Source organism: Solanum stenotomum, chromosome 11 (genome assembly GCF_019186545.1).
Source record: "Solanum stenotomum isolate F172 chromosome 11, ASM1918654v1, whole genome shotgun sequence".
Taxonomy (NCBI): Eukaryota; Viridiplantae; Streptophyta; class Magnoliopsida; order Solanales; family Solanaceae; genus Solanum; species Solanum stenotomum.
Genome location: NC_064292.1, coordinates 9,970,933 through 9,995,422, shown reverse-complemented (window position 1 = coordinate 9,995,422; position 24,490 = coordinate 9,970,933). Strand labels below are relative to the sequence as shown.

The 24,490-nt window shown below is 28.9% G+C and overlaps 1 protein-coding gene and 1 pseudogene across 1 annotated transcript; both read right to left on the bottom strand.

Moving 5' to 3' along the window:
* Nucleotides 1–4,638: 4,638 nt before the first annotated feature.
* LOC125845639 (heat stress transcription factor B-4-like) lies at nucleotides 4,639–9,555 on the bottom strand (annotated as a pseudogene).
* Nucleotides 9,556–13,801: 4,246 nt separating this feature from the next.
* LOC125844049 (heat stress transcription factor B-4-like) lies at nucleotides 13,802–16,412 on the bottom strand. Its single transcript, XM_049523281.1, has 2 exons — nucleotides 16,170–16,412; nucleotides 13,802–14,326 (listed from the first exon to the last, which is right to left on the bottom strand). Exons 1-2 carry the CDS (start codon nucleotides 16,410–16,412, stop codon nucleotides 13,802–13,804), a joined length of 768 nt encoding a protein of 255 aa, XP_049379238.1.
* Nucleotides 16,413–24,490: the final 8,078 nt, after the last annotated feature.

Below are 24,490 nucleotides of genomic sequence, written 5' to 3'. Positions count from 1 at the left end.
TGAAATTCTTAAAACCTTCCTTCTCACCAAAACTAAACGACGAATTTTCAACAATTACCATTTGGGCTAAAGCTCTTTTACTTGTGCTTGTTCAAATTTTTAAGTGCTAATCTCCCCTTCCAAAACTTTTCTTTTCTTTGAACCTTGAGTGTTAGCTTCAACTTCATTTGGAGATGAAGTATTAAGTAGTTTTCATTTGAAGCCTCACCTTCACTTATCCTATTTCTGTCATCTATGAAAAAGCAAAATAGAAGAAAGATATGAGAACCCATATGAAAATTTTGATTCTTCCATTACCCATACAACTACAAGAAAGCAATTTTTTCCTCTCAAGCAAACCCTTTTGATTCTTACATTACCCATATGAAAGCTTACCAGATTGTGAGGTGGAGCTGTGAAGCAAACAAACAGTCAAGAGTTAACAACGATGGAATGGAGAAGTGAAAACGATGACACTCTTCAGTTCTTTCATAGTAAGTTCTGGTGAGTTTGGGTGTGAATTAGGGATTTGAGGTTTGGGTAGATATAGATATAAGGATTATTTTAAATAATGAGCTGATAGCATAATAGATGTTATTGGGCTTTTTCAGTAATGTTAATGTATTGTATAAGTATTTGCATATAAATGTATTAAATAAAATTCAGTTCGGTTAACAAAAAAGTATATTTATAAATCGAAACCAACCAATTTAACCGAAAAGCTGAAATCAAAATTAAAAAACAATTAATTCGGTCAGTTTTTTCGATTTGATCCAAATTATGTCCACCCCTGCTTAGAACATTTTAGAATACAAATGTTTTCCATAAATATGAAGGTAAAGCACGGAAAATCATTTCTTATTATATTTTCACACAATGTAAAAAAAATGTCTATTTACCCATTTCTCTCACACATGTTAAAAAATGTCTATTTACCCATTACTCTTAATAATAAAGGATGGCAATGAGGTGGGGAGACGGATTTTAAACTAAACGGGGTGAAGCAGCTCTAAGGATCGATATGGGGGGGGGGGGGGGGGGGGATCAAACAAAACAAAAGCTAAAAAAAAGTATTTTAAAATCTTGCGAAAAAGAAATCCAAAAAACATGTTTACTTACAAAAAAAAAATTTGCAAAACAAAATGTTTTTGTTCTCTGGAAGCAGCTTTATATATTATATATATTGCTTTTATGTCTGTAAGTATTTTTAAATCTTACATTTTGTTAGTTGTATTTTGCTTCCCAAAGTATATTTGAATATAGGGATTGTTAAATACTTATTAAAGGTTAGCAAAGTCAAAGGATTTTAAAAATTTATCATAGTTAATATGGAGTTATATTTTATAATAGAACTGTTGCGCTACTCACATAAAAATATGGAATAAATTCAACTATTAAAAGTTATTCCTAATCCTATTTTGAAAGTAAAGCAAAATATGCGGGGAACATGGTGGATTTGTGCGAGGCGAGGCAAGGCAAGACAGATTAAAACACAAAAAAGGATAATGTGGGGCGGATTGAAAATTGTGTGGGTTAAGACTCAACCCACCCCACATTCACGACTTCCATTTCATTGTCATCCCTACTTTCGATTTTTCATGAGGACTTTATCAGGGTGTTGTATAGTACAAAATTTCCAAATTTTGTATCATGCCTGCATTGACAATTGGACTTAAGCCCATATATAAGTCCACCTTAGTCCATAAACTTCCTTTGCAAATTAACTATCCCATATATTTCCTTTTCGGTTTAACTATTTGATATTCAAAACATCTTATTTGAAATCTCATTAGATATATATGCCTAATATAGAAGATGAGACGAAAAATAAATAGGCAAAAAATATTCATTAAAAATCAACACCATCAATATCAACCTCCTATCAAATCGAGGTTAGGTTTTGCTTAATTACTAATATCGATATTGAGCTTACCTTTAATTAAACCTTTAAAACAAGTAGAGACACAGTCAATCAAATATCAATCTCTTAGCAAATCGAACAATGAAGAATAATTTACATGAGCGATCTGAGAACCTTTAAAACAATTAGTAGAAACATAGTCAACCAGAACCAACACCATCAGTGTCAACCTCTTATCAAATCGAATGATGAAGAATAGTCTACAGGGGCGACCTGAGAACATATGTGTCACATTTATAAACAATAAATTGTTAGAAACAAAATATGCACATACATATGTTCTCAAATCAACCCTATTGAACACATCCACATATTGTTAACTCCATCTTTTTATGTGAAATCATGAAGACATATATATAAAGGGGAGATAGATCTTTAAAAGGTGTACACATTGTACTACAATTAGTACTAGTACTTCAATTCTAGGATAATATCTTTCTTTATATGATGTCTTTGTCTATAAAGTACTACTACAAACTATTGTACTCCACGCATTCTACTTCACTTATTTGTACTACAAATATTTGTTATACCAACCAAGTCACATCATTTGTTATACTCGATAATCTATTTTTTTTTATTATTTATAAGATTATATAAATCTCTTAATTGTAGGCACCCTTTATATGACCTGATAATTATTGTTTTAATATATATATATATATATATATATATATATATATATATAACTTAAAGTTAGTATTATCATTCTCAATTTATGTGATTAGTTTGACTTGATATAAAGTTTAAGAAAGTAAGAAAGATTTTTGAAACTTATGGTCTTAAATAAGTGATAAATATTTGTGAGATTATAAATAAGTTTCAATGTTCTGAACCCAAAAAAAAAAAAAAAACCATTCAAATTTTTATAAATTTCATATAATGAAAGTTATGAAAGTTATTTATGAGAAAAACTGAATTTTAAAGTATTTCAATTTAGTTCAATGTTATTATTCAAGAAATTACACAAGGTGTTTCCCAAAGTGTGTGATCTTGATTTTTAATCCACCACAAGAAAAGTCTTTAAAAACTAGCCTTTCTTCCTATATATGTGTCTAGTACAATGCATTTTTGTCTCTTCACCCCTCAAATGTTTTTAAAGAACTTTCAATGCTCAATTGTCTCTTAATGTTTATTTTTCTTTTATTTATTGTTTTATTCTTTTCTCTTGTCAACTTCTATTTTTTCGTGTTCTTTTTCTTTTTTCTTTCACTTATTATTTTTTATTTTTCTTTCATTTATTTTTTTTTATCTTTTCTCTTCTTTTATTCCACTGAGCATAACTTCTTGTTTGGAAATTCTTGGACTAATAAGTCTTTAACTCTAAGCCAATAGTTATAGAGTATAATCTCTTTCCCATGAGGCGCAACTTATTTGTTGGAAGTCCTTGGGCTAAGTTTTGACTCTAAGCAAGAGTTATAGAGCATCTCATAAATCACGACACAATGTGGTAGTATTTGCATACGGGGCGTTACATATTGTTTTAAAGTTCTTCGTCTAAGTATTGCCTCTAAAACAAGAGTTATAGAGCATCTAATAAATCAAGATACAATGTGATAGTGTCAAGTCTTGCCTATGAAACGTAATTTGTTGTTTTAAATTATTGATCTAAGTCTTGCCTTCAAGGCAAGAGTTATAGAATTAATTCAAGTTTTCTTTTTTCCCAAATTTAATATGTTTCCCTCTTTCAAATATTTCTTTGCTCGGAGGAAAGACTTTTTTTCCTTACTACAAATAATATAAATATAATAAAAGATTGTCAAATAAGTTACTACCAATCTACCATTGAAATTAATCAATAAAAAAATAAAATTGGATTGAGCGTACCCCTATCAAGAAGACATATACGTATTTTGACATTCTTTTTATTGAATGAGAAATTATGGCTATAAATTATTATACTACCTAGCTAAATAATTGATTTACACCAACATCAATAAATAGTGCTAGTCGTACAACATAATTTTGCAAACTAACCAATGATTTTAATTTAACTTTTGAAATGAAAGAAACGAAATTAAGATAAAATATTACTTTCAATTTTTGCAATAAAATTTACTATTATTGTTTGTATTGCTACAAATTTGATAACTCCTATAAAGAATTATTGCTCATTTGATGAAAATATGACGATCTTTAAATTTTTTTAACCCTATTGCTCATTTGATGAAAATGTATGAACCAAAGCACCCTTATCTATGACCTAATTTCGCTAGGTATAACTTTAGAGAACTTTTGCCTCGCTAGACAAAAATAATGGGAATTAAGGTATGCGGCATAAGTTGTGTACTATTTCTATGATCTAATTTCGCTAGATAGAAGCTAGCTTAGAAAACCTTAATCTTACTCGGCATAAGTTGTGTAGAATTAGATGAAACTTTTTATAACATAGCTTGTGGGTTATAAAACTGAAGTCTTGTCTCTATCGGGATACATTCAGCAGGAATTGAGGTATGTCTTTAACGACATAACTTGTGAGTTTTGAAATGAACTTTTGCCTCTATCAAACCTAAGTTTCGTAGATATATGTCTTTCCCTATCTATTTGTTTCCTATAAAGTCAAAATTCCTTTTCACTTTTAATGCTAGGACATACCCTTCTCTGTTTTGTGCATCAATTGATATACAACAGCCTCTTGACATAATTATCATGATTTTAATTTTGAAACAGCTAAAAAAAACAAATTTGATCTAAAGTTAATTAAGACTATTATTGATCCATTATGAAATGTTCACTAATCAACATTCTAACACTTCTTGATCAATCCTTTCATGATGAAATCTCTTCTTCCCACATAAACTCACTCCAAACAACTTTACACTATCACTCTTTGGCTCTTCATGACCTTCAACATGTACTTGGCGATGGCGATGATAATCTACAATTTTCTGATTCAGACCTTCATTAAGTAAAAACACACGGAAATTTTCCTCAACCGGTTTGATATGATTTTGAATGAAGTAGATAATGTCATTGTAGAGATTTTTCATATGTGTGAGTTCAGATAATAGTACAATGTTCCTTTTCCATAGCCTTTCATTGTCTTGTGTGAGTGCTAAAAGGATATCATGATGCTTCTTGTGATGTGTTCATGGTAGGGTGTCAAATGGTGTAATTGTTGAGGTGTACTCTTTCTTTTTTGGATCTCACAAGTAAGTGTTCTTGTCCTTTCTTGAAATGTTCATTTGCAAATTCCCATCTCTCTGGAACTATCTTCTTAAATCCCTGAAATGAGAAATGAGAAATGAGAAATGAGAATATACTCCACAATTAAGGAAACCTTTTTAGACAGGGATAACACATAAACATGTCTTTTAACTTGGCTTTAGCTGATATTTATATTTTTTAATTTTGAGTGTGCACAACTAGACACTTAAATTTGTATAAAATTGAACAAGTAAACGCATGTGCTTTACATTGTGTCTCACATAAATTGCCACGTAGAACACATGTGTCTACTTGTTCAACTTTATACAAGTTTAAGTGTTTATTTATGTACATTATTCAAAGTTGAAGGGCATAGATGTCAGCTAAGACTAAGTTGAAGGAGACGTTAATTATTACTCCCTCCGTCCCAATTTATGTGACACATTTCGGATTTCGAAATTCAAACAAGTTTATCTTTGATCGTAAATTTTTCATATATCTTTTAAGGAAAAATCACACCATATACACATTTAAGAGATAATATTATGAGTTTTAAACCTACTCTTAAAAAATTCTTACTTATAACAGTTTAATTACGGGTTATAATATATCAATTAAATTTATCTTTATTTAAAAATCAATTAAATGATTAATCTTTTTATAATTTTATATTATTAATAATTTAATTATTTTGATTGTAGTTCCTTTTTTAAAATTAGTAATTATCAATTACATAATTTTAAGGATTTATATTGATTATAGTTCCATGTTTACCGTTACACGCCGCACCACCACCCACTCACGTTAATCCCACCCTCCCCCACGCCTATTCTATACAACACACCACCACCCAACTACCCCACCTTCAGAAATAAAAAATTCATCTCTCTCAAACATAGTGCATTCCGTTTCTCATCTTCTTCATGTCGAAGAAAATTGTTCTAATGCCTCGAAAGAGTCCTACACTAGTTGAAGCAACTTCTGCGGATGAAGTACATGCTCCAACATTCAACATATTGACTCAAATCCCGCCGTCAAAAAATAATGAAATTCCGGCAAAGGCGGGTTCTTCTCAATCGAAGAATCAGATTACTCAAAAGTAGAAAAATAGTCAAGCAAAGAAAATGGTAAGTCATGCAAATCAAAAGGGAAAAAAGAGGAAGGGTAAAATTGTAGAAACTTATTCGGATTCGAATTTTGTAAGTGAGATAAAAAGAAAAAAACAAAAAACAACAAATGTTGAAATTGGTCAGTCCTCAAAACCATCAAGAAGAAGAACAACAACGAAGGCGAACTCAGAAATCCCAATATCTAAAAAAGGTAAAAAAAAAAAAAAAGTGGTTAGGGTAAGTATTATATTTAATTTAATTTCAAATTATTTAAATTAGTGGTTTTTTTTGTTATAAATATTATGTCATGCAATTGTTTTTCCAGTGATTGTGGTTTGTACACATGTCTATTTGCTGAATACATCAGTAATGGAGTTTTTGATATGCGTTCTGTTGATATCGATGCAAAGTACCATCGTCAAAGGTATGCCACAATCATATGACATTATGAAAAAATAAAGAATGATGATGGCACGATCAGTGAGAGTGAAGTAACTAGAATTGTTGCTAGCAAATTTGGTGGACCTCGCATAACAAAAGAATATGCTCCGGATACCAACAATTATCCTACACCAAGAGCACGAAGATCAAATTTGAGATAGTTGATTGCACCTTAGACTTTTTAGAATTACAAGTTTTTTTTAACTTTTGGACGATATTTTTGTGTTTGATACAGTTTTAAGTATTTGATGATATATAATATCCACTGTTTTCTTCCAGTCAGATATCAACTACATATGAATTACAAATTGACTATTATAATTTCAAGATACTAGTTATATACAAACTACATACCAATTGGATACATCATTCTAAAGATAAATTACACATTGAGTATAATCATTTTCGAGATAACAATTATATACAAATTGCATACCAATTGGATTCAACATTTACAGTTCATGATCTTACAGTGTCTTATTAACTGAAACAAAATGAATACCAATTTAGAGTTCATGAACTAACTTTGTCTTATAATTGGTATCCAAACTGTACATTTTTGGCATCCAAATTCATACATGATTGATTTTTTTACTTCATATTCTAACACAAAAAAATAAAAAAATAAAAAATGAATGAAGTTGGTATCCAACCCGTATAAATACCTTGAAAAAATGATTATGTCAATGTAAAATAGTGATCAATGAATTTTGTAACAACCTCAATTACATCTTGTTTTATATTTATACATGTTGGACACCTTATGAATACCAAATTAATACTAATTGTAAATTATACTGTCTTAACAAGCATGAATTACGTATTTTATATTTTAAAGATGTATGAAGTTGGTATACAATCTGTATAAATACTATAAGAAACGAATCTGACAATTTAAAATTGCGATCATTAAATTTTGCACCAACATCAATTATATCTTATTTTATTTTGGTTTAGAGTAGACACCAGTTGGATACCAATTAATACTCATGCTAACTTACATTAAATAATATCAGTCGCTATTAAGTTGCATACTAAATGAATACCAAATGCATACCATAATTACCTTATATAATGTTCACTAATATGAATAATACATTATATATTAAACTGGCATGAATTTTATTTCCAGCAATATGCAATTGGTATGATTACTGAATGAATCTTGTATAAAACATGAACAGTATATTAAACACTTAGCTGGAATGCATTTGATATCAATTCTATATATATTTGATATGCATTGCCAATGAACATTATTGGAAAATAATGAATACATTGTACCGATAAAAAAAACATGAGTCTAAAAGATTAAATAAAATAAAATTTTTGTATCGTTTAAACATATAAACTATCATTTTTTTGGCGCAGGGTAATTTGAAAATGTCTTCCTATTGTGACCCACTTGATGACATCTACTGGAAGTAACTTTAGACCTTTTGAATTTTACATCAGCAAATCCCTTCCAACGTTTAAGTTGCAGTCTTCCTATCGTTCTCTTTGAACTAGGTGGCATCAATTTAGGCTCTGAAACATAACTTGGTATATCCCATGTACTCTCGCATAGGAGAGGTTCAACAGGGATCACATATACATCTTTAAAATTCTTCAAGCTATAAAAAGGAGAGTAGTAATCTGTTTCATGCAATCTTCTATACCTAAGAACTGTCATTCCATGCTCGCATGATATCTCATCATTTTGAAATCTTCCGCAACTACATTTCTTGGTGTTTATGCATACTATGTACCGCTTTGGTCCATCAACAACAACATGCAAATAAAGTGTTGATGGTATTACCTAACACAAAAAAATTGGATATTAACACGTTGTTACAAAAAAACAAGCCACAAAAAAGGTTTCAACTATATACATAATGGATATCAAATTCATTTCAGCTACTTGTGTAATGTGTTGTTCATGTAAGTTGGCATTTTATACCAAATTCAGTCAGTAATCATACCAATTGCATACATGAATACCTTTGGATATTAATGAATAAAGGAAAAATCATACCCTCATACTGGTAGACAAAGCAATACTTTTCTGGAGCTTAAGATCATATTTTTTTGTTAGCTCTGATCTAGTTTTTGCAGCCTCCTCGTTATGCTTATGAATTCATGTTTGAACTGTTATCCTCATAAATTCAAGAAGTGAAATCAATGGCAACCTCCTTGCTAACCTGTTAACATTATACAAAGGAATAATAAATATGTTGTATTTATATTCAAATTTCATACTAAGATAATACAAATTCCATCCACAACTTCATTCTTCTCACAAAAATGTATACACACTCGTCATTACTTATTCATACCAATATCATTCCAAACAGTCTACCAGAATTCATACCATAAAACACATTTCATAAAAAAAAAAAGTTTGTCGTACATAATACCAATGAATAATAAATATGTTATATTTATATTCAAATTTCATACCAAACACAATACAAATTTCATCCACAACTTCATTCTTATCACTCAAATTTATAGACACTCGTCATTACTTATTCATACCAATATCATCCCAAACAGTCTATCAGAATTCATACCATAAAACGCAGTTCATACATTTATTTTTTTACACACATTTCATAAATTCATAATGATAACATCATCACTATTTCATACACTATCACGAAAAAATATAATCAAATCATTCAAATATAAATACAAAATCGCCACATTCATTGTGTTTACAGTATACAAATTACAAAAACCAGTTTACAAAAAACTCATAACATCATTTATTCAATTTTCACATAAATTATTTTGTAATATGAAGCAAACGAAGGTTCATACAAAAAAATCACAATTTAAATCTATTATACACAATCAAAATCCGAAAATTTCATTTTCAATTTCATTGTTCTTAATTTTTTTTTACTGAAGTTGGAATAAAAATACAAATAATAAATCACAATGAATACTAACCAGAAGGATCACATCTACCACCATGTTTTATTAATATCGATAAGAATCCGTCCATTACGACAAAATAAAGATTTTTGAACCAAAAATATTTTGGAATTAGTCGTGAATCACGACAATCACAGAAAAAAAAATTGAGGGAGTGAGAAACGTTTGAATAAAAAAAATCCGATTTTTGAATTAATTTTAACTGATTGAGTAAAAAAAGGAAAACAAATTGACAGAAAAAAAATTAGAGGGAGAGAGAAATGTTTGAAAATAAAATAAAATCTGACTTTGATTTAATTATAACTGATTGAGTAAAAAAAGGAAACCAAATATTCTTATTTTGTTTTGAATCCCCTAAATTTATGGCATTATTAATTATCCTGAATGTCATCCATTTTTTTTTATGCTATTTAAAAAAATGTTTTTTAGTATTATTTTTTTTTAAAAAATAAAATGTTGTAACCTGAAATTTTTTATTGTTACAACTTGAAAGTTTTATTCTACTGCTAAAACTTGAAAATATTAGTTTAATAAATGTCATTTATAAAATTTTCACATCTTTTAAATATTTTGGATTGTCAATTATTATTGTGACTTATAGTACTTTCTATGTAGTTTACAAATATAAAAATTTCATTTAAAAAATATTGAAGATTTCATCCGTAAATTTCCGGTCAAACTTAAACTATTTGACTCTAAAAAAAGAATTATGTAACATGAATTTGGACATAGAGAGCAAGTCTTTTTGATATAAAGAACTTCTTTGTAAAATCATGGTGATTTGGCTTGTTGAATTAGTGAAATCCAACTAAAAGGTGTTGCTTTTCCCCTTGGTATTTGTAGGCCCAAGAAAATGATTTGGGAAAGCAAATCATTGTGCTAGGAGAAATTTTTGGTCACCATCATCAGTATTTTACTAAAATCTACTAGGTTTTGGTTGAACTCCACAAAAGGTGTTTTTTTTTATATAAAAAAAAATAGAGAAATAGTTTTATCTTCTAAACCATAAAAAGTTTCCATAAACCAAAGAAATGATTACTCACATAAAAATATGGAATAAATTCAATTATTAAAAGTTATTCCTAATCCTATTTTGAAAGTATAGCAAATTATTCCTGCGAGGCGAGACGAGGCAAGAAAAATTAAAACACATAAAAGGATAATGTGGATAGATTGAAAATTTTATGGGTTAAGACTCAACCTGTCCCACATTCACAACTCCCATTCCATTGTCATCTCTATTTTCAATTTTTCATGAGGACTTTATTAGGATGTTGTATAGTACAAAATTTCCAAATTTTATATCATGCCTGCATTGACAATTGGACCTAAGCCTATATATAAGTCCACCTTAGTCCATAAACTTCCTTTGCAAATTAACTAGCCCATATATTTCCTTTTCAATTTATCTATTTGATATTCAAAACATCTTATTTGAAATCTCATTAGATATATATGCCTAATATAGAGGATGAAACGGAAAATAAATAGGAAAAAAATATTCATTAAAAATCAACACCATCAATATCAACCTCTTATCAAATCAAGGTTACCCTTTGCTTAATTACTAATATCGACATTGGGCTTATCTGTGATCAAACCTTTAAAACAAGTAGAGATACAATCAATCAATATCAATTTCTTAACAAATTAAAGAATGAAGAATAGTCACGTTAGCGATCTGAGAACCTTTAAAACAATTAGTAGAAACATAGTCAATCAAAATCAACACCATTAGTATCAACCTCTTATCAAATTGAATGATGAAGAATAGTCTACAGGGGCGACCTGAGAACATATGTGTCACATTTATAAACAATAAATTGTTAGAAACAAAATATGCACATACATATGTTCTCAAATCAACCCTATTGAACACATCCACATATTGTTGACTCCATCTTTTTATGTGAATTCATGAAGACATATATAAAGGGGAGATAGATCTTTAAAAGGTGTACACATTGTACTACAATTAGTACTACTACTTCAATTCTAGGACAATATCTTTCTTTATATGATGTCTTTGTCTATAAAGTACTACTACAAACTATTGTACTCCACGCATTCTACTTCACTTATTTGTACTACAAATAATTGTTATATATCAATCAAGTCACATTATTTGTTATACTCGATAATCTTTTTTTTTTTAATTTATTGGATTATATAAATCTCTTAATTGTAGACACCCTTTATATGACCTGATAATTATTGTTTTAATATTGATATATATATATATATATATATATATATATATATATANATATATCTTAAAGTTTGTTTTATCATTCTCAATTTATGTGATTAGTTTGACTTGATAAAAAGTTTAAGAAAGTAAGAAAGACTTTTGAAACTTATGATCTTAAATAAGTGATAAATATTTGTGAGATTATAAATAAGTTTCAATGTTCTGAACCCAAAAAAAGAAAAAAAGCCATTCAAATTTTTATAAAAATTTATGAAAGTTATTTATGAGAAAAGCTGAATTTTAAAGTATTTCAATTTAGTTCAATGTTATTATTCAAGAAATTACACAAGGCGTTTCCCAAAGTGTGTGATCTTGATTTTTAATCCACCACAAGAAAAGTCTTTAAAAACTAGTCTTTCTTCCTATATGTGTGTCTAGTATACAATGCATTTTTGTCTCTTCACCCCCTCAAATGTTTTTAAAGAACTTTCAATACTCAATTGTCTCTTAATGTTTATTTTTCTTTTATTTATTGTTTTATTCTTTTCTCTTTTTTGTCCACTTCTATTTTTTCATGTTCTTTTTCTTTTTTCTTTCACTTATTATTTTTTCTATTTCTTTATTTTTCTTTCATTTTTTTTTAATCTTTTCTCTTCTTTTTTTCCACTGAGCTTAACTTCTTGTTTGGAAATTCTTGGACTAATAAGTCTTTAACTCTAAGCCAATAGTTATAGAGTATAATCTCATAAATCAAGACTCTTTCCCATGAGGCGCAATTTAATTCATTGGAAGTCCTTGGGCTAAGTCTTGACTCTAAGCAAGAGTTGTAGAGCATCTCATAAATCACGACACAATGTGATAGTATTTGTACACGGGCATTACATATTGTTTTAAAGTTCTTCGTCTAAATATTGCCTCTAAAACAAGAGTTATAGAGCATCTAATAAATCAAGACACAATGTGATAGTGTCAAGTCTTGCCTATGAAACGTAATTTATTGTTTTAAATTATTGATTTAAGTCTTGCCTTCAAGGCAAGAGTTATAGAATTAATTCAAGTTTTCTTTTTTCCCAAATTTAATATGTTTCCCTCTTTCAAATATTTCTTTGCTCGGAGGAAGGACTTTTTTCCTTTACTACAAATAATATAAATATAATAAAAGATTGTCAAATAAGTTACTTCCAATCTACCATTGAAATTAATCAATAAAAAAATAAAATTGGATTGAGCGTACCCCTATCAAGAAGACATATACGTATTTTGACATTCTTTTTATTGAATGAGAAATTATGGCTATAAATTATTATACTACCTAGCTAAAAAATTGATTTCCACGAACATCAATAAATAGTGCTAGTCGTACAACATAATTTTGCAAACTAACCAATGATTTTAATTTAACTTTTGAAAATGAAAGAAACGAAATTAAGATAAAATATTACTTTCAAATTTTGCAATAAAACTTACTATTGTTGTTTGTATTGCTACAAATTTGATAACTCCTATAAAGAATTATTGCTCATTTGATGAAAATATGACGAGCGTTAATTTTTTTACCCTATTGCTCATTTGATGAAAATGTATGGACCAATATCTATGACCTAATTTCGCTAGATATAACTTTAGAGAACTTTTACCTCGCTAGACATAAATAGTGTAGGAAATTAAGATATGCGGTGTAAGTTGTGTACTATTTCTATGACCTAATTTCGCTAGATATACTCGGCATAAGTTGTGTAGAATTAATAAATTTTTTTTAATGACATAGCTTGTGGGTTATAAAACGAAAGTCTTGTCTCTATCGAGATAAATTCCGCAAGAATTGAGGTATGTCTTTTACGACATAACTTGTAACTTTTGCTTCTATCAAACATAAGTTTAGTAGATATATGTCTTTCCCTATCTATTTGTTTCCTATAAAGTCAAAATTCATCTTCACATTTAATGCTAGGATATATATACCCTTCTCTGTTTTGTGCATCAATTGATATACAACACCTCTTGACATAATTATCTTGGTTTTAATTTTGAAAGAGCTAAAAAAAACAAATGTGATCTAAATTTAATTGACACTAAAATTGAAATGTTCACAAATCAACATTCTAATACTTCTTGATCAATCCTTTCATGATGCGATCTCTTCTTCCCACATAAACTCACTCCAAACAACTTTACCTTATCACTCTTTGGCTCTTCATGATCTTCAATATGTACTTGGCGATGTCGATGATGATCAACGGTTTTCTGATTCAGATCTTCATTAAGTAAAAACACACGGAATTTTTCCTCAACCGGTTTGATATGATTTTGAATGAAGTAGATAATGTCATTGTAGAGATTCTTCATATGTGTGAGTTCAGATAATAGTACAATGTTCCTTTTCCTTAGCCTTTCATTGTCTTGTGTGAGTGCTAAAAGGATATCATGATCAACACTTCTAGGGTTTTGTGTTTCTTGGTGATAGATACTTCTTGTGATGTGTTCATGGTAGGGTGTCAAATGATGTAATTGTTGAGGTGTACTCTTTCTTCTTTGGATCTCACAAAGTAAGTGTTTTTGTCCTTTCTTGAAATGTTCATTTGCAAATTCCCATCTCTCTGGAACTATCTTCTTAAATCCCTGAAATGAGAAATGAGAATATACTCCACAAATAAGGAGCTGACATTTATGTCTTTTAATTTTAAGTGTGCATAAGTAGACACTTAAATTTGTATAAAGTTGAACAAGTAAACATGTGTCTTTCATTGGATCTCAGATGAATTGTCATGTAGCACACGCATGTGTCTACTTGTTGAATTTTATACAAGTTTAAGAGTATTTATGTACATTCAAAGTTGAAGGGCATAGATGTCAGTTGAGACTAAGTTGAACGGGACGTTAATTATTACTCACTCCGTCCCAATTTATGTGACACATTTTGGATTTCGAGATTCAAACAAGTTTATCGACTGTAAATTTTTCATATATCTTTTAAATATTTTGGATTGTAAACTATTGTGACTTATAATACTTTCTACGTAGTTTACAAATATATAAATTTCATTTAAAAAATATTGAAGATTTCATATGTAAATTTTCGGTCAAACTTAAACTACTCGACTCTCGAAAAACGAATTGTGTCACTTGAATTGGGACATAAAGAGCATGTATTTTTTTTATATAAAGAACTTCTTTGTAGAATCATGGTGATTTGGCTTATTGAATTAGTGAAATCCAACTAAAAGGTGTTGCTTTTCTCCTGCTTGGTATTTGTAGGCCCAAGAAAATGATTTGGGAAAGCAATTCATTGTGCTTGGAGAAATTTTTGGTCACCATCATCAGTATTACTAAAATCTACTAGGTTTTGGTTGAACTCCACAAAAAGTTTTTATTTATTTTTATATAAAAAATAGAGAAATAGTTTTATCTTCTAAACCATATAAAGTTTCCATAAACCAAAGAAATGATTATGTTAGAAAATATGCCTCATCTTCCAGATATATAATTAAAAACTAGAAAATAAACATGTACATAATGTGGATGAGATATCCTTTCTTGGATATTCCTTTTTTATTATTATTTATTTATTTATTTATTCATTCATTCGTTATATGGGATTCTTAACTGAATTTTTTAAATGGTCGATTTTTCACCTATTATTTGAAACAACCAATGGTAGCTACTTTAAGGTCAAATAACACAAAGAAAAGGATAAAAAAAATTCTAAGGTTAAGATGTAACATAAAGCAAATTAAGCATACTGATTTCTAGCCTAATATTATCAAGTTAATGCTTAAATAAAAAGTGTGGCATTACTAAACCTAAAAAATAATGCAAATTACCTTCTACAAATTAAAAATATACTAACAACATTAAAGCTCTTTATACTATCGGTGTATATACTTGTTGAATCCTTAATGTACATACAAAACCAAAGGGTTCATCTATCTCCTTTCAAACAATACTAGCAATGTATTTCTTTATCCTTAATATAATGTATTTAACTAAAAGTACGGACAAAGATTGTGTTAGAGTGGTAATGCATTTCTTTATCCTTAATCATAGATTTCGGGTTCGTGTTTTTCTGGTATGAATCATCGGAAGCACTTTATCGTCAATGTGCACAAATTTGAATTTAATCGGACCTTGTGGATAACAGATATTGAGTGAAGAAACAAAACTAAAACTAACAAGGGTTGTGTTGGAGTGGTAATGTATTTCTAGTTCTTCTTTAACCACATGTTTCAAATTCGTATACTGCTAGGTACATAGTCATCTTTATTAGAAAACACTTCATCGTCAATGTGTGTGAATCTAGATTTAATTGGATGTTGTGGATAATAGACATTGGGTGAAAAAATAAAAAATAAAACTTAGTAAAAGATAGAAAAAGAAAAGAAACTCTTAAACATAACTCCATTCTTGGTAAGGTTGATAGATCAAAAGACAAAAACATCAAAAAGAGGGTTATATATATACTTACATAAGTATTGAGTTGCCTAACAAAGCTGGAGAAATTGTTGTGTTTAAAGTAGTTGGGAAGAAGATCCTTAGCAAACTCAGGAGGTTTCCATACAACAAAAGTGGTTTCATATTCACCCCATGAAACAATGAGATCACTACTTGGATCATCCACTAGTTGATATGTTTTTGTCAAGAATGGTGCAACCATTGCCTTTTGCATTCTCAAAAACATCTCTTGATCACAACAAGTTGAAGAAGCCATTAAGGATAACTATGTTGTTACTTGTTAAGAAGAAGGTTTGTCTTTTGATTAAGAAAGATAAACGAATGTCTCTCCTTCCCCTTAGTTTGTGTGTGTATATATGTTGTTGTTACACGTGCACATGTGTGTTTTTATGTGGATTTTTATTTTATATTTTTGGTAAAAAAGATAAGATATTATCACTTAATATAATTCTTTTGTATTTTGGTCAATTCCTCCATTATTTATATTCGAAAAAATAGAAGCAGACAAAACAAGAATTCTACTACTACTGAATGTTGTAATGACTATTATGTAATAGCTACTCTTCTTACTACCAATCACTTAATGTTTTTTTTGTCAAATTTCAATCACTTATGATTTGTAGTTATTATACTGATCGTTAAGTCACACCGTTATTATAAAGTGATATGTATCTTTGTTATAAGACACAAGTTCCTTGTAACTTGAAAATTTTCCCTTTCACTCATTTCTATTGTTTGTAACTTCAAGAAAAAAGCATATGAACTTGTCAATATAATTATATTTGTGTCTGTTTAGATTTGGTATATTATGAGATCCAAATCCAATCAATGAGTGAATTAACTATTTTAAAATACAAATATATTGTTCCCTTCTTCCTTTTGATAGAGTGGTGTCTAGTGGACCTCAGTTTTGTGTTATAAAATAAGTTATTTTTTCAGAAGTCAAATTGGTCAACATACTTTTAATCTAAAATTTTGTGCCCAAGTGTGATACTTTTATCTTCTGATAACATCGAATTGAAATTTGAGTCTCATCTCATGCTCAAATCTTAGAAGGATTTTGTGTATAACATGTGAGGTGAGTTTTCAAACTTTACAAATAGGTTGGTATAATATATCACAAATTATAATAAAATATAATTAAAAATAAAAATATATTTAAGTTGAGGCATGTATAATATTTCATTCTCGTGAAGAAAATTTAAGTTCATTGCAGTATAATTTATATGACTAGCTAGCAATATAACTATTGTTTTGTCCAATAATGTTGTTTAATTCAAACAACTACGAATTAGTTGAAGAATTCAAAGCTTCATCGTTAATATATTATTTTTTTTAATATAAAATTTCTCTCTTTTAAGTAGTGAATAAGTTGGAGACTTAAAAATATTTTTATTTCTAAATTATTATTTTTTCTACACTAACATCAAAATATAAACACAATACAATATCTCTCAACCTTTATTCATTTATCCAACATAAGGAAGAAAACATCATTTATATACAGATGCAGAATTTCTTTCATAAATAAATGTCAAGAATGTGGATTGTCATTTAAGGATTAGTGACACAGTTAAATAAAGCTGAGTTAATAAGTAAATTGATCATTTTAATAATCATTTTATAGGTGTATTTTTTTAAACCTAATACATCTTTAATTAATTGTTTGAATTTACGCGGTGACTTCTTTTTATTGATTTAACTAAGTTACCTAAAAAGTTTACATACTAATTTGACTAATTCAGGTTCACGAAATAAAACATTTTTTATGAAATAATTACTTATTTTGAAATTTCAAACTCGAAATTCTGAACAAATATTAAATTCCAACTATGAACTATCCATCACTCTTGTAACAAATATATTGTTCTTGTTCATATAAAAATAAGAAATAAAGATACAAAAAGATTCCAATTCTTGAAAAAAGTTATTTTAAAGTACTTAAACTTTCATAAAATTCTCCTTAAAGTTTAACAAAAGAATTATAAAAAGTCGGAGAAGGCATGTGAGGGGTGCCTCTTTTTATGGCTTTGTTTTATAATTCTTTTTTAAAAAGCTTGTTCTATGATTATAAAAAAATGTCTTATTTTATGAACACCTTTTATGATTATCCACAGATCTAATAGTAGGAACATTCCTTAACTTTTATTATTTTTCCTTAGACCGTGATGAAAAAGTAATATATGAAATGGTAATGGACAATTAGTTTAGGTAATTCCTTGGACTAATTAAATTATAATTTATTCCTTCTTTGACTTTTGAAAGAATTTTAGGAAAGAGGAAATGAGAGAGAAGACACTTGTTGAGAGACGCGTAACAAATTCGAATTTCATACAAAATGTCTAAAGTTTTACATGGCTAAAGTTCAGACATTTCTATTGGAGTTCAATTATTTTTATCTAAAATTTAGGCATTTTTGCCATTGTTGTTTGAATTTCACACATTTTTTCTTAATTTCATGAATATATGATTGAATTTAAAGAAAACTTCATTCATATACCACATATACATTAAAATTTCTGGCCAAATTCTGGCCATTTAACATTATCCTTAAACTTATTCTAAAGTAGATATACCCCTTAAATGTTTTTCAAATACCTACACTACAAGTGTTAGTAGTTGTCATCGATGTATACTCAGTATATAACAAAAATATAATAGACGTATAATTTGTATATTAAATTAGTACTTATTCTTAATGTATATACATGATTTCTTTGGAGCAATATATTGTGAAAAAAGTTCATAATCTTACGGTAATCACTACTAAAAGGAATATTGGAGGAAGATCATAAGAATTCTACTATAATATGTTATACTTTATATACTAATCTTGATATATCATTTATTGTAGTTTTACTATTGTTTATAGAGTACATATAATTTTTTGTAGATTTTACACAAATTTTATAGTGTTAAAAATTAATTACATCCTATTCCTATTCTTTTTCAAATTACAAAAATCTCTTAAATTAGGTAGAATCTGAATACATCCCAAAACGTCCCGATACATCACCTCCTGGTTTCGGATACATCTATCAACGTCCTGATACATCGAATTTCAGTTTCGGATACATCACTCAACGTCGCGATATATCGTGTACGTCCCAATACATCGCGTAAAGTGATGTATCCGTCCGATACATCGCTTAAAGTGATGTATCAAACCGATACATCGGTAAAGTGATATATCTGACTGATACATCGTGTAAAGTAATGTCACGATACATTCCGTACGTCCCGATACACCATAAAGTGATGTATCTGACCGTTGTATTCGACTGATACGTTGCGAAAAGTGATGTATTTAATATATACGTTGCGTAAAGTAGGGATTCTTGTAATTTTTTCAAATGATAGAAAATTTTAGAGAATATAATGAAATAAGTTGTGTATTTAGGTAATTTTTCCTATAATTTTTTAATTAAAAATAAAAAGGAAAGGAGAAGAGTATTACTATCGAGTGTATATCAAAAAGAGAATGAATTGATTTTACTAATATCATAGTTAGTACTTAGTTTCTTCATTATAGGAAAACCTTTAAATCCAAAAAGTATTTCACTTACCCATTTACCTTTTATATATTGTAGATTATATATATTTTAGTCAATAATTATAGATGTTGAAATATTTTATGCTTTTACTAGTATTAATTGAAAATGGTAAAATTTCATAATTACACAATAAAGTGATTTCAGTTGCACCAAATATAACTAAGTTTTCATTTTTATATAAATAATAGCCCAAAATTAGTGATATATATACATACAACAAAAATTATTTTCTACAAAATGGCTATTCTATGCACATGTAATGTATCAATATGTATATATAATATATCAAAATTGTATAAATAGTGAATATTTGTGTATAGATAATATATGAATCAAAGATGTATATACATCTGTATGCATTGTTGATACAATAAAGTATATATTGCAGATCGATTTTTTTCAATCTCAACCAACTCAAATCTCCTCTAAACAATCCCATAATTTAGATATGAGCTTCTCTCAAAATTTTAAGTCTTTGATATATTATTCACTCAAAACAATTCATGTTTTGCGGCATGTTGATTTTGAAATTTAAGCTTTGGAGAAAAAGAAAAAGGAGGAGAAGGAAATTAAAGGTAACCAGAAAATTGTCGTTTCTTCAAATCTTGCATTTAGGCGTTCCACCTTTACTCTCTAAGTTGAGTGATTAACTTTTTAATTAATATGCAATCAAACACTATCGAAGATTAGTCAAGTTTAATTAAGGAAAAATTACTTAAATACACAACTTATTTTATCTTTTTTTTTAAAAAATTTTCCTACTATTTTAAATAATTACAAAAATTCATATTCTTTTCTATTCTCGGATACATTACTTTACGTGTTGTATCAGTCAGATACATCACTTTACGCAATGCATCGGTATGTACGTGATGTATCAGAATGTTGAGTGATGTATCCAAAACTAAGACGCGATGTATCAGGACGTTGAGGGATGTATCCAAAACAAGAACACGATTTATCGGAACATTTTGAGATGTATCAGAATTCTACCAAATTTAAAGAATTTTTTGTAACTTTGAAAAGAATAACATTAAATATAATTAACTCTTAACACTATGAAATTTGTGTATAATTTTCAATTAAGCCTTAGCTGGATTATTGGGCCACACAATTTGTTATATATACATATTTACTAATATATCTTTTATATTTATTGATTTTTGTGATTAGTTTCTCGTACATAATGATTTAATTTGTAAAATAATTTTTAAATTTATTTTGCTTGATATTTTAAATTATATTTAAATCATCATGTCAATATTATATTAATATTTAATTATTTTTTAAATTTATCTAAGTATACTATTGATTGAAAATTTCAATATGTACATTTTAATTTAATAAAAATAAAAAAATGAATTAATATTTTATAATAAATATTCAAAATAATCTTAATATTAAAAGTGCAGTGATACTTGTCCTTTTTCATAATTTGATTCTCAAAAGTACTTTTTAATTTTTTTTTAGCAAAATACAATCCGCTTATCAAAAACACTTTTCACAAACCAAATTGTTTTTTTAAAGCATTATTCTGAAAAGTTATTTTAAAAAGGTATTTCTAAAAGCATCAATGTCAAAGAGACTCTTAACCAACTAATGAATTTCATAAACCAAATCGTTTAACCGAAAAAAGCATATTCCTTGATTACATCATATACAACTTTTTACTTATCATGTTAATCTAATCTCAAAACATCATACGGCACGTTATGTTTAAGGGCTCTTAATAATAATCTAATGTTTGTGGATTTAGTCACCTTTCCACCTATTTTGCAAGTAGCAAAGCCTTTTAATTTTTAGCATATATTTAGTCAAATCAAAATAGGTTAAAATATACTCCTAGTGTAGATTATTTAACATTATTATTATATATATAAACAATAAAATGGACACCACTATGGATGAACATAAATTAGAGTGGTGACATTTTTATTTGAAAGAAAAAAGGTTCCAACTTTTGGAGACATGCTTTAAGAATTAAGGGTAATTATTTTTGTCCTCCACTTACAAATTCATCTTATTATAAATTTCATTGTAGCCAAGATTGACGCATACATGCTGAATAATTAGAACATGACTCGCAAGAAAGTTTATAAATTAAAGAGTCTAAGATTATTAAATAAAGCAATTATTGTTAAACAATTCACAAGACCTTTAATTGGTAATCATATATTCATGTAGAGGTGAAAGGAAAAATCTTTTTGGCCAGAAAATTTGATCAGAATGGTAAAATAACATATTTCACACTATTTTATTTTATATTTTTGAACATTTTTACCCTTTTAACTTTAATACCTTTTAATGAAAAAAATGGAAACAAGATCAGTTTATTTTAAAACAAAAAAGATATTATAGACTTTTTAATTTTTTGGACAAATTCTGACCAAATTTTCTGGCAATTTAGCATTACCCGAGGTGAAATTAGGATATTAAACTTTGAGTTCTGAATTTATAATGACTATTTTAACTGATAATCATTGAATTCTAAATTTAATATTTATACATATTTAATAAATTTATTACCACAAATATACTGTTTAAACAAAATTTATTATACTCAATTGAATCCTCATGCAGATTACTACTTCCGCCCTTGCATTTATTATCATTCCATAGCAAAGAATGGCTCACACTTCCAAATTAAATTCTTGGATGAGAATTGAGAATATACTGTATATAATTGTGCAATTCATATCTTATTTAATACATTTTTTGTAACATCTCGCACCTAGATACGACTAGAAAGAGTTTAAAATCTGAAAATAATGATTTTGGAAAGAACAAGGAAATCTGGAAAATTTTGTCTAAGTTAAGAAAATGAGTTTTGGCCATTTTCAAACGGCCATAACTCCTCGCTCAGAATGAGTTAGGAGCAGTTGTTGATATAGTTGGAAATCCCTTGGAGATATCTTTCCAACGCCGCCAAGTTTGCACGATTTCGACATCGTATGAGTGAGATATGCCTTTAGGAAGTTGGGATGTTGGATTGAGGAAAGTCCCAATCCGGATTTAGGGAAGGGCAAAGTAGTCTTTTCTCTAATTAATTTCCTAATTCGTTTTTAGGGATTTATTGGGGTAAAAACAGAACTTAATTCAGTTTTGAAAAATTAGAATACGCTTAGGGCTTGGAGAAAAGAGAAAAGAAGAAAGAAAGGAGAAAAGCCAAGATTTCGCCAAGAACGTCAAGCGTTTGAAGTGGAATTCGTCAGGGGTGATCCCTATTAAGGTATGTGAGATCTTTTAGTGATGGGTTAGTTCACCCACATACCAATTTGTTTCAATTCAGTGATTTGGAGTTGTTTACATGTTAAGAAGTGAAGTTCTTGAAGAACATTGTTGAATTCTTGTTGGTTGATTGTTGAATGCCCAGTGTTGATTTAATTTGTGTTTTCAGGTTGTTTTTCGAGTTAAATCTATTGGGTATTGAGGGCACTAATGATCCTAAGTGTTTGGGGAAAGAACTAGGGAAGGTTGGAGGGTTTAGAGATGAAAAACGGAGAAGAAAAATCGAGAAAACCTGGGCAACGGGGCTGGGGTGTCGCACCAGCCAGCGCGCCCCAAAGCAGCCTCTGAAGTTTTGCCCTTGGGGCGCCGCGCCAGCCAGCGCACCCCACAGACTTCTCTGAAGTTTGGGGCCTGGCGCCTCACGCCTCTCAGAGCGCCAAGGACGCTAATTCACCCCATTCTTCCCCCATCTTTTCGTACTAGTTCCTAAGTGATGTACCTATATTTCCTAGTTGATTCTAACACTCTAAGGTACATCTAAACATCATGAAATCATCCATAAACATGAGATCATGAACCTTGAATCCATAATCCAATTCAAGGAAAGTTAAGATCAAAGTCAAGAGAAGTAAGAGTCAAGTCAAGATAAGTTCCTACAGTTTTCCAAGAGTCTTTTCCAAATGTTTTAACTTGGTTTTAAGACTTATAGTTCAAGTTGAGTAAAGAGTAAAGAGTAAAGTTTGAAGTTCATTTCTTCAAAGTATATGGGGACTAAGTATTCCCAAAGAGATTTTAAATGTTTTCACATTTAAATAAGAACGAAAACTGAGATTTCCAAAGAGCCTTCGGGCTAGTTTTCAGAAAAAGAAATCGCTTTCTAAATGAAGCAATAGGGGAAACTTTGATTTCCAAGATAGCCTCTGAGCTAGGTTTTTGAGCACTAATCTCAAATCACAGTTTAAAAATAAGAGCCAGTATATTTTGGGAGTAGTATTGAGCACCGAATTGGGGACGAGCATGAGTTTAGATAACTCACGTCACTATAGAACCATGTAGCCATCATGGGTAGAAAATGGTCATACTTTTTAGATGAATCATTTTCGCAATAGACTAGTGGATCCATTAGGCAGTTCAGGTTCTATACCTTTGGCCAGGTATAGGATGCGCTGGCAACGTGAGGTAGATCGTTGTATCATCACTATAGCTTGTATGTGATGATTGTCAGTTAGAGAAACTCCCACATAAGTTATTGTATTTTTATATACATCAGTTTACTGTATTCTTACATACATTTTAGAGTTATGTTGTATCCTTATATATACACAGAGTTGACATCATGTTTTTAAACAACTTTACTTTATATTGCATTTGTTTAAACTGTTTTATATTGAAATGAGTTCAGTAAGTATTCATGAGTTAAGAAGAGCCAAGATAAGTGTTTCTTTCAGATTTCCCTCTCAAGCCTATGTTGTTTTAGCTTTCCAACTCGCATACTCGTACATTCAATGTACTGATGCCAGTTGGCCTGCATCTTATTATGATGCAGATACAT